Source organism: Monomorium pharaonis, chromosome 8 (assembly GCF_013373865.1).
Source record: "Monomorium pharaonis isolate MP-MQ-018 chromosome 8, ASM1337386v2, whole genome shotgun sequence".
NCBI lineage: Eukaryota > Metazoa > Arthropoda > Insecta > Hymenoptera > Formicidae > Monomorium > Monomorium pharaonis.
Window position 1 is genome coordinate 15,185,466 of NC_050474.1, and position 12,658 is coordinate 15,198,123.

Here is a 12,658-nt window from a genome sequence, read left to right on the forward strand (position 1 = left end):
GCAACAATCATGCCACCGGAAATGCATACCTGCATTTTGGCAATTGTTGCTAAGCTCGCGAATATTTCCCGCGCGCCGGATGCGCGCGGGAATGACCATATATGGTCATGCGGAGGGCCCGATATCCCCACTAATAATCAAATCCGCGACACTATTTAAGCTGCTGCCGAACAGCGGCCCGCGGGATCAGTGATAAGCTATCAAGCCGATACGTACGGCCTGCGCGAGTAAAATACGCACGAGTTCGGGACTTAGCCGCAAGCAAACCTCGAGCGAGCGAAGAAACGACGCGCTAACTCCGAGCCACGCGCCGTATCTAATCAAGTGTAACCCGACGCGGCACCTTCGCCGACCGCCGCTATTGTACATTACAAACAGAATAAACCTTTTTATTAAATTCACTTAAAATCAGTGAGTGAGTGATTTGAGGACCATGCCAACAAAAGCCGCCTTTTCTGCGAGTTCCTACTCCTTGGACAGCAACAAATCCCTAAAGATCTTTTGTCGCACCGCAAGGTACGGCAAAAATTCATTTGTTGTACCGCAAGGCGCAACAGGTCTTCTATTACATTAATATGTTTAAAACGTGTATCGGTCAGAGAAGTAATGTATAATTCAAACAACATAATTCAATCTCTCATGAAAGTAATCTCCATTATTGTTCAATACCTTTCTTCATTTTTCAAGTTATAAATTCCGACTCTATAGAAACTGGTCTTTTCTTTCGATGAATTCATCAAGCCATTTTCTTATTTGTTCAATTTTTATAGATTTTTTCTTTGACAAAAAGTCTGTTTGCTGCATCAAACAAAACAAATAATTTAAAGATGTTATGTTCAGAATACGCCAGATGCGGTGAAAAATATCTTTATTTTTCTTGTACAATATAACACGTTTTGTCTAACAAAAACGTTATAAAAATCAGAGAACTATTTTTATAATCAAATTATACAGGGTGTAGTGTTAAGCACAACTTTATGAACAGGTAGAGCGCATTAAACTAAACAGAGAAGTCCTTTATCGTTTTGCAATTTTCGAAATAATTAACGAGTTATTAATTTTTAAAATTTGCTGTATTAGCCCAGCTTACCGGCAAATGCAAGCGCGCGGCGAGATGCGGCCGCCCAGCGCTCGAGAGTCTTGAGATTGCTAGGTGCGAGGTGGGAACTGTTTACAACAAGCGGCAATGACTACGCACGAGCGACGCGTAACGCGGGATTCTCCCTTTGAGCTATGACAGTTCCTTGCTTCTTTTAATGAAAATAAATTTATCTAACGACAAAAAGTATGCGTGTACGTATACATATGTACAAAAAAAATATAAATTCTAACTTTTTCCTGTACACGCACGCACGCACGCACGCACGCACGCACAAATTACACACTAAGAGTGCGTTCGGGGAGACGCTATTAACGCTACCAGCATCAGTCCATCTTCATTACGCATTAAAAGTAGAACAAGGATAAACTGATGCTAATAGCGCTAATAGCGTCTCCCCGAACGTACCCTAAAAGTTTCTTGCCTTAAATAAATATTATTTGTAAGTTTTCAAACATTTCATAAGTTTACATATTCGTAAATCTGCACGGAGAAAATTTTATAGTAAAATTATGTATGATTTATTATTTATGATAGTAACCACGAACTGTAAAAAAAATTTCAGAGAAATATATCATATAAGTAGTGTAAATACTATCGTAATTTAATGAAAAACAAAAAAAATTTCCATAATTCTTCCTTGGTCCGAGTTTACTACTTACCATAGTAATTGTTACTATGAAGTTTTCTCCGTATATTATGTCTATCGCAAGCATTAATTTTTTAATTTATTGAAATATAAATTTCTTACTTATTTAATTTTTAATTAAGAATATAAAGTTAAAACTAAAATTTTATTTCGTTATTTTGATTTTAGATCGATAAAATTTTGTAATATTCTTTGAAAGAGTATAAATGTTTTTTTCCAGCACATAAACAGTTTCTTCTAAAATTTATGATGACAGTTTACGTATAAAACTATCATTAAGAAAATAGTCTTTATTAAAAATTATCGTTATTTGCTAAAAAAAAAATAAATTTACTAATTGCTTTTTTAAGCATTAGAATTTATATTTTTTTTGTACATATGTACATGTACACACATACTTTTTGTCGTTACACAATTTTATTTTCATTTAAAAAAAAGCAAGAAACTATCATAGAAAGGGAGAATCTAGCGTTACGCGTCGCTCGTGCGTAGCCATTGTCGCTTATTGTAAACAATTCCCACCGCGCGCCTAATAATCTCAAGGCCCTCGAGCGCTGAGCGGCCGCATCTCGCCGCGCGCTTATATTTGCCGGTAGACCGGGCTAATACAGCAAATTTTAAAAATTAATAACTCGTTAACTATTGCAAAAATTGCAAAACGGTAAAGGACTTTTCTGTTCAGTTTAATGCGCTCTACCTGCTCATAAACGTTGTCGGAAGGTTTACACTACACCCTGTATATATTTCTCGGCAATACAAAATTTTATAAAAAATAGCGGATTATTTATTTATATCTGTAGTAAATTACTCTAAAATCCAAATAATAAAACATTTACAATATGGATCATCAAATAAATTTAATATTTTATTTGTAAGTTAAATTTCTATGAGATAATAAAAAACTACTGTTTTTTTATTGAAAATATATTTTTTGGTAAATAATTTTTTTCGTTTAAAAAATTTGTAAAAAATTATTAATATATTAAAAGTTTACTTTAAAAATTATTAGTTAAAATTAAAAATTTGCTCTAGTTAAAAGTTAAATAATAAAAATAAAAAGTTATAACTTAATGTTTAATTTTTAATTTTATAACTATGCATTTACTCGATACCTTAATTGGATTATCATCTTTGGAAGCGCGTCGTTTATTAATATGATGTAGTATTCCTTTCGCATCTCTACATGGTAGTAGATAATGACGAATAAGTTGAGCCGCGTCAATTAGTTTCATTTTTTTCGTATGAAAATTCTTTGATTTAAATGTAATAAATGGTAAAAACTGCTCTATGCCCAGTGCAATCAAACTAAAAACATTAAAGTAGAAAGGTAAAATACAAATATGTTTCAACATATTTAAATTTGAATATACTTACATTTCCTCTGATTTTAAGTATGTAGATTTCGCTGCATATTTAATTCCATTTCTAAAAGGTATACATGGAAGAAGCTGTGGGTACATAAGAGCTTCACTTTCAATAAATAATTTCTCTAATTCAGGAGGAAATTGTTCGATGTGTTTCCACTTATTTACACTGTACATTTTAGTATTAGCAGTTTCGCTTATATTTTTTTTAAAATTTGCATAAAATTTGGCATCGTTAAATTTATTTTCCCAAGTTGATATCAATTTTAAAGCTGCCTCCAAATTCATTGGATTAAACGCAGAATCTGGACCATTACTCAAATACCTAATAAGCATCAAAACATTTTTCTTATCAAAAATTCATCAGTTGAATTGATCAGTTTATATTAATGCTAGCGCCACACTATGCGCATATTCGTAATTCATATTACATTCGTGAATAATATGGAGGGAAAATTCGTCGATTCATCATGTATAATTTGTTATTCACATTGATTTGCTAGCTGAGTGGTTTTTCGACGAATCTCAAGGGACGCGAATCAACACGAATCAATCCATTCGTATCACGACACGCTTTTCGCAATAATTCATAGTTTTTATTTTGGCTGCTATAATGAAAATCGAGTAGACAGATAAACATAATCGTGCCTTCTAAAAGACATTTTTAGCACAAACAAGAATTACAGGCACACACAAAAATAAAAGTTGTGTCCGGCGGACGGGACCATGGTATCTTTGTTTTTGAAATCGTTGAATCCGAATCCGAAGCCTGTTTTAGCCTATTAGATCAGAGTTCTTGTCTAACCTCAAAATATAACTACTAAAGTGACACTAGTCGGACACTAAACTATAATCTTGACGACTGAAACTATTAAAGAGGGTTGTTTAATTTGATTCTACATTAGATTTATCCCATGAGGTTCGACATTCAACAGAAATCAGCCATCATGTTTATAAAGTGTAAACCAAGACAGTAGACTCTCAAACGTACGTTATCACAGAAAAATATAAATCTGATTTGCTAATCTTTTTATGCTATCTTGATTTAGGTCTTGAGTAGATCTTTTACCCATTTCCTTCTACCCCCTGAGTTGTGTAGGTTTTGGGAGTTTGCTGTCTTGGTTTATATTTTATAAACATGATGGCTAATTTCTGTTGAATGTCGATTCGTCGTGTATGATTCGTTATTCTGGGGTAAACAAGAAACATTAATCGACATTTTTTAAATGTTAATTTTTGAGAAATTTTCTTAACATTATAACTTAACTTTATGTTTCATAAATATTTTTAAAATGTTAGACAGTAATAATATTGCTGTCTTAATATATTTAAATATTTTAAAAACATTTATTAGATGTTATTTAGGTAAATGTTATCAAATGTTATGATATACATTTAAAAAAATATTACTTAATAATATTGCTGTCCTAATATTATTAAAATATTTTAAGAACATTTATTAATGTTTTTTAAATGTTATTAAATGTTATGACATAACGTTTAATAAGCATTTTAAAAATATTACTTAATAATATTACTGTCCTAATATTATAAAAATATTCTAAAAACATAAAGCACATTTGTTTGAAACGTTATTAAACATTATCACATAATTTTATAAATATTCTTAAAATATTTAATATCTAAATATTTCGAAATAATTTTACAGACATATAAATTAAAATATTTTTCATGTGTTTGTAATACAAATTATGTTATCATATAAATTATTCAATTTTTATATTTTGCTCGTATATATTATCGATCAAAATAATTACATCTTTGCACGTTTCTTTAAATATAATTTTGATTCTTTGTTTTTGGTCTAGAAATCCGTTTTGTCTGTTAAATATCACCTACTAATTATGTGTTTGTCATGCGTTTCATGTTGCAATGTTTATATAATTAATACTATTACACTAACTTTGTTATTAATTTAATGTTACAAATAACCCTGACGGAAATAATTTCTAAAATATCTAAAAATATTTTCTGAAAATAATAAAATTTGTAAGATTTTTTTGTTTTATATAAATATTATTTTTTGTAAAAATTTTCAAAAAAAAACCACAAATTACTATTTTGTATTAATATTTGATAATTACATAGTTTTAACTTTATCAAACAAACAGAGCAAAACATGTTATTTCGCATATGTAAAAATCAGTATGCAAAAAAAGTATAAACTTATATTTATTTATAAATATATTTTTTTTTTTAAGTAAAAGATATAGTGATTGAGAACTAGCCCATTAAAAAAATTATTTAACTACAAGTTTCATCTTTCTGACATTTATTAAATTGATCTATAACAAATATGTATTCATGAGCATCAAGTGTTTGTGGATCATCACAAAGTGTTAGATTGCGTAGGGTCTTCAAAGTCAAGCAACATCGACGGTGGTTCACAGTTGGATGGGTGATCGTTTTTCTGATCGCAGAAGTTATATAATACCAAATGCTACTATGGTGGGGTAACCGTGCTTGTTGAAAGACAACGTAAGTTTAATTTTTTTCTTATGTTATAATTATGTTATTTGAACATTTTCGCAATGTTATTTTAACATTTTCGCAACGTTAAAAAAAACAAATGTAATATTATTTACAACATTGCAAATGTTATTTCAACATTACCGAAACCTCCAAATTAAAGCCAAATTTTGTTCATAATGATGTTGTATACAACATTAAAAATACATATTTGGAAACGTTACTATGTTAGTAAATAACATTATAATAACAACGTTGCAGCAATGATTTTTTATTTATTGGGAAATCTAATGTAGGAATCGAATTCAGCAACCGAAAAATATAAGAGTAGTCTTTCTCCCTAATAGTTTCAGTCATCAAGATTATAGTTTATTTCGAAAATTGTCACTTTAGCGGTTATTTTTTTAGGTTAGTGAAACACCCTGACCTGATGGGCCAAAACGAGCTTCAATTCGGATTCAGCGTCTCCAAAAAACATAAGGATATCATGGTCTAGTTCGCCGGACACACAACTTTGATTTTTTTGTGTCTGTGCAATGATTAAGTAAACGTCTATACTGTTAAAACTGGTCAAGTTTTAACACACAAAGTAACACGAACTAAGGAACAACAAATTATGAATAATATCCTGCAAATCGTGAATAATGTGGGAGGCTTACAAGCAAATAACAAATCTTTACGAATCAGGAATCATGAATTACTAATCGCGCATAGTCTGGCCGAAGCAGAGATATGCGGATCAAGCATTTGTGAGATAAAATCGAATCAAATCGAATCAAATCAAATCTCTGATAGTGTTCAAAATCAAATTGAATCAAATTTGAAATTTTCATATCAAATCTCGTTTAATCGAATCTTTTTAAATCAAATACGAATTAGATTGCAATCAAATTTTTCCGGATTTACATTACATGCTAACTTAACCCTTTAGCTACACACTGGGTTACAGTAACCCAAGCCAATTTTTAAATGCCCACAACTTAAAAGTATTTATCAAAAAGATACTGGGACTAGGAAAGGAGGGGAGGGGTTTAAAGCTGTGCTCTACTTACTCCTCTTTGAGCATTGTCAGTGTTCCGAAAGTATCAGAAGTAGGAGTATCGAAAATGTGTGTGTGAGTTAGAGCCACCCAGTGTATAGGAAACGTAACAAAAAGTGGAAAAGTTCCAAATTTGAAGTGTAAGTAAAAGTAATTTTTTTGTTAATTAAGTATTATTTATGCATACAGTACATTATATTGCAATTTATATATAAAAATATAAATCAACTATATACAGAAGAGGACGTAGGCGACATGACGTTTCACCGCAGCATTACAAATAAAAAAATTATTTTGCAATAAATACGTTCTTTTTATAATAAATATTTTTTGTATTAAACAATCTCATAATAATTGTTTTTTTTTAATAAATATTACTATTTTCTTTTACTATTACATGTATTTGGACATCCATTTTTTACTAAATTTATATCACCATATAAATAAATTTTTTTAACAAAATCGAAAACCTGACCATAGATTCTTAAAGTGCAACTCTACAGCTTTGTATTGATAACCCAACTTAACCGACTTTATCTTAAAAAAAAAAAAAAAATACAGGCGTTTGAAAAAAAAACAACCTTTTTGCAAAAATTTCTTATTGTTTCTTCACTTTTTTTTCAAATAACATTTTTTTTTACCTATTACATGTACAACTTTGCTTCCGCCATTTTTTTCGAAATTCGAGACTTTATTGTAAAAAACTGGTTATATCTTTACGATTCAAAGTATTGTCCATCGCTGGCCACTACTTTCTCCCATCTTTCTGGCAGCATACGAATCCCGCGTCAAAAAACTGGTCATCTTTTGAGACGATCCATGAATTGATCCAATTTTTCACTTCTTCATAAGAACGGAAGTGTTGGTCAGCCAGGCCGTGTGTCATTGATCGAAACAAGTGACAGTCAGAGAAAGCAATGTACGGAGAATACGGCGAGTGGGACTTCCCATTTCAACGTTTCCAAGTATGTTTTAACGGGCTCTGCAACATGGGGTCGAGCATTGTCATGCTACAAAATCACTTTATCGTGTCTGTCGTTGTATTGCGGCCGTTTGTCTTTCAGTGCTCAGCTCAAACGCATCAATTGCTCTCGATACCGATCGCCTGTGATTGTTTCAGTCGGTTTTAGTAGCTCATAATACACTACGCTGAGCTGGTCCCACCAAATACAGAGTATGGCCTTGGGACCGTTCTTGAAGCGTTGAAACCACTCTCGACACATTCTTTCACTAATAGCGGCCTCACCATACGTATTTGAGAGCATTCGATAAGTTTCAGCCGCAGATTTCTTTATATTGAAGCAAAAAATTAAAACCTCCCGCAAATAACAAGAATTTGGCTCGTAAGCTGACATTTTCAATCAAGAATAACTTTATGATGCAGACACAAATCGACTAATATTTCGATGGCGTTATGTTTACAAATGCCTGAGCTTATTGTATGATGTCTATAATCTATTTATTTCAACCACCACTTACCGCTACAGCCATCTATTGGAAAACGGCGGAAACAAAGTTATACACCTAATATAATATTTTAACAATCACTATCAAAATCCTGAGATTTTTGCTTTTGATAAAAAAAAAAGTTAAAATTGATTAAATACATTTAAAAATAAGTCAACAAAAATTGTGAATTAGCGTAACCCATGTGTGTAAGAATCGGAAGAAAAATATAAAGCGTAGACAGGAGGTTAAGCAAGTAATTTCAATGTGTAAAACATTGTATTCTTTTTAATAGACAAAAAAATTAATCATAAGAATTGTAGAAAATAATTATTAAAGCTCAGAAAAAACCGAGTAACAGGTAAATGGACAACCATCTGCCTCTTTATTGCCCGTTGTATACGGTTCTAGATCCGTTATGCATTCGTACCCGTGCATACGGATATGAATGAAACGGTACCCGTTTTGACGCTGAGTCGACATAATAATCTACATATTCTACTCCTAAAAGACACAAAATTGACAGTCGAATCTGTCGAAATGTCACTGCTTTTTGGCTGGTTCTTTTGCTGCGCTAACTTCATGAGTGCCTTATTGCGAAGTTAGCAAATGATGATTTGTGTAAAATGTATGAATAGTTGTACAAATGTTATTGCAATTTATTTTTAAAAATTAAAAAGTAAAAAATTAAACAATGTACGCCATCTATAAAGTTTAGTCCACTCTTAAAAAGATGTTATATCAAATCAAATTTACTTTTGCCGCTTTTCCGCGATGCTGTCATGCGTCGTGGTGTTATATGCGAATTGAAGTTCGTTGATGTGCTCGTTCCAAGCGTGGTAATTCCAGCGGATATATTACGCGATTATAGTTTTCAACAAATTTTACGTGTCCAATTGCACGGTGTACATTTTTATCGTGTCCAAATTGTAATTTGTCCAGAATTTATTTTTCCTGTGTACAAAATTACTGTGTCTAAAATTCCTGTGTCAAAATAAACCGTGTCCATTTGAAAAGTGTACATTATTTTGCGTCCATTTGCACCGTGTTTATTTGCACTGTGTCCAAGTAAAGGCCACTCCTCTGGACACCTGTGACGCAGGATGATAGCCTTTGTTAATTTTTCGGTGACGTAACTCACGGATGTGCTACGCAGTAAGCGGACTTCGAACCATTTCGTAAAATAATCCTGCATGATCAGCACCCACTTGTGCCTCCGTGGCATGCGCAGCATCGGCCCGATAAGGTCGATTGCAAAAGCTTGTTGCCAGGGCCGTCACTGCGGTGAGATGTAATAGCCCGGCGAGTCGGGCCTGCAAGGGCCTGCACCAGACACTTCGGACACTGGCGGACGTATCGTGCGATATCGCGAAACATACCGGTCAGTAAGTGTTCCGCAAGGCGGGCTATCGTCTTCGCGACCCCGAGATGCCCCGCGGTCGGGTAATCGTGGTAACATTGCAACATTTCGTTTCGTCAATTGGTCGGCACGCACTCCTTCCACTGTGTGTCCGACAGGGTGTTCTTAAAGTCGATCGTGTAAAGAAAGTGTTTTAGGAGTTTGTTCTCCTTGATTCCAAAATCGGGGACATCCCGGAGTGCCGGACTGTGTGCCACATGCGGCGGTACTAAGTGCAAGCCGGGTAGGTTACGATGCTCACAGAGGGGCCGGCGGGACACGGCGTCGGCAACGCGGCTGAGAAAGCCTTTCCGGTATTGTATTTCAAAATCATACTGCTGAGGCTTGAATGCCCATCGTCTCAAGCGGCCGGTCGGCAACTCGAGCTTCCGCAGCCATTGGAGCGACTGATGGTCAGTGACGACCTTGAAGCGGTACCCTTCGAGGTAGCATCATATGCGGCGGATGCCCCACACGACCGTGAGGCACCCTAGTTCGGTCGCACTGTAATTTCTTTCGGCGGCGTCGAATGTGCGGCTAACGTAGGTAATCTCGCGTTCCCCCTCGAAAAAGTTTTGGGTTAAGACTGCGTTGAGACCTGTCGTGCTCGCGTCCGTTTGCAAGACAAACGTACGCGAGAAGTCGGGGTAGGCCAACCGATGCCGTGGTTAGGGTGTTTTTTAATCGATCAAATGCAACCTACTGCATTTGTTCCCCCAAGACCAACGTGCATTCTTGCGGGTCAGACTGGTCAGCGGAGCGACGGTAGTGACCAAGTCTTTAATAAACCGGCGGTATCACGAGGCAACCTCAAGGAATTATCGCATCTGGCGAACGTTTTTCAACGGTTCGCACTTTGTAATCGCCTCCATTTTCTCCAGATCGGTGCGGATTCCGTCGCGGTCCGATTCCAAAGTCGATTATATGCCCCAGGTATTTTAGCCAAATAATGCCAAATCTACACTTCTCTAGATTCAGCCAGAGGCGGGCCTCGCGTAGTTACCGGAAAACCTCGCGTAGTGTTTCTATGTGTTCGCGGAATGTTTTGTTTACAATAATATTGTCGATATAAACGAAAACGCAGAGGGGTGACCTCCTTTTGGACACGTAACAATTGGACACCGCTCGATTGGACACGTACGATTGGACACGCTCGATTGGACATCGCATGATTGAACACCGCACGATTGGACACCGCACAATTGGACATCGCATTATTGGACATTGCACGATTGAACACCGCATTATTGGACACCGTACGATTGGACACCGCATTATTGGACATCGCATTATTGGACACCGCACGATTGGACACCGCATTATTGGACACCGCACAATTGGACACCGCATTATTGGACACCGCAGTCTTCTAGTGAATAACATTTATATATCATATGACAGATTCTAACCTTAGAAACATCTGGCAGAAAAAAGCTTCGATTTGCCAGAAAAAAATTGAATTTTAAATGTCTATATATGTCTATATACGTATTTTTAGGAGCATCTTGTTTTGCGTAGAAAGTTTCAAACCCATGTGGTGCAGAAAATGCTCGCACGCACGCGCACACACACACACACACACACACACACACGGGGGGTGCAAGGGGGGCCTTCGGCCCCCCTCCCGCACCCACTCCGTCCAAGTTGCTAACCCATGTAAACTGTATTAGAAATCTGCATACACACACGTGAATGTGTGTGTGTGTCCAATTGTACGGTGTCCAATAATGCGGTGTCCAATCGTGTGGTGTCCAATAATGCGGTGTCTAATCGTGCGGTGTCTAATCGTGCAGTGTCCAATAATGCGGTGTCCAATCGTACGGTGTCCAATAATGCGGTGTCCAATCGTGTAGTGTCCAATAATGCGGTGTCCAATCGTGCGGTGTCCAATCGTGCGGTGTCCAATGGTGCTGTGTCCAATCGTGCGTGTCTAATCGTGCGTGTCCAATCGAGCGGTGTCCAATCGTTACGTGTCCAAACGGGATACTCCCGACGCAGAGCTCTAATTCCGGTCCGAGGGTCGTGTCGAGCAGTCGCTGAAATGTCACGGGCAGGGAGTGAAGCCCAAAAGGCATCACTTAAATTGAAAGAGGCCTTTGCCGGGGACGGTAAACGCCGTAATGGGCGTCTCTCCGGGTCGAGCGGCACCTGCCAGTACTCGCTCTTTAGATCTAGCGTGATAAGATACTTCGCTTTGCGCATTTATCGTTGCGGTTATCTAGGAAAGCGGGTATGCATCCGGTTCGGTCACGTCGTTCATGCGTCGGAAATACACGCAAAAATGTGATCGCCCGTCCTTCTTTTTTACAATTACGATGGGAGAACTCCTCGACTTCGTTGTCGATGATAGCTTGGATCGCGGGATTTCAGGATCGGTACTGTTGTTTGATCGAGGTAATGTTTTTCACGCGGATCTTGTGTTGTATGCGGTTGATGGGTTTGCGGACGGTCTCGAATAATGCCAACCCTTGATCTACGAATTCGCGGAGCTGCTTTTTCTCTGCCGCTGTGAGTTCCCCGCCTGTCGTTTGCAAGGTGCATTGCGTTCCACCTGCAGAGACACGTTTGGTCGGCGTCGGGGGGATCGCCTGGCGCAGTCGGGCCCACAGGTCTACCCCAATCATAACTTTACCATCGAGGTTAACAATCAGTTTTCCGCGCGGACTAGCTCGCCGGGATCCAGGTGGGAAATGGTCTGAGACAGTAGACACAGATTTTTTCGGTATAAACAAAGATAGGTGTAAACAATATATTTTACAAGATTATGTACATCATTTACAATAGTATTTACAACGGTATCACGTCGGAATCTCTAATTTCTTGCGTCGGCTAACTTTAGTCGCGTGCTGGCGCGTTTCGTGATGCCTGGAGGGAGGGCACGAAGTGCGGCGAGCGGTATGTCTCGCGACGAGAGGCTCGGATTTAAACGCAATGGGCGCGCGACGCGGTAGGCGGTAATTGTACGGCGGGTCAAAATACATAAGAATAAACTAGTCTGGTCCGCCGGACCAACATTAAAAAAAAAAATTTTTTTGAGGTTAGGAAATACAAGCTAACTTTGCAATTTTGACCTTGGATTTGGATTCAGCGGGTCAAAATACATAAGGATTGACTAGTCTAGTCCGCTGGACCAACCACTTTTTTTTGTGCCTGTGTTATCAAACAATCAAAA

The 12,658-nt window shown here is 36.7% G+C and overlaps 1 protein-coding gene across 4 annotated transcripts in view; it reads right to left on the bottom strand.

Annotated features, from left to right (window-relative positions):
* The window catches only part of LOC105834196, a 99,262-nt gene that overhangs the window by 50,454 nt on the left and 36,150 nt on the right, over positions 1 to 12,658 (bottom strand). For 3 of the 4 annotated variants that reach the window (XM_036291293.1, XM_036291292.1, XM_036291295.1), the window contains 2 exons: positions 3,123 to 3,437; positions 2,861 to 3,053 (listed from right to left, as the gene is read on the bottom strand). The exons of the other annotated variant lie outside the window; for it this stretch is intronic. In XM_036291293.1, the coding sequence (XP_036147186.1) occupies positions 2,861 to 3,053; positions 3,123 to 3,437 (508 nt within the window). The remainder of the gene's footprint in view (positions 1 to 2,860; positions 3,054 to 3,122; positions 3,438 to 12,658) is intronic. 4 annotated transcript variants of the gene reach the window in all.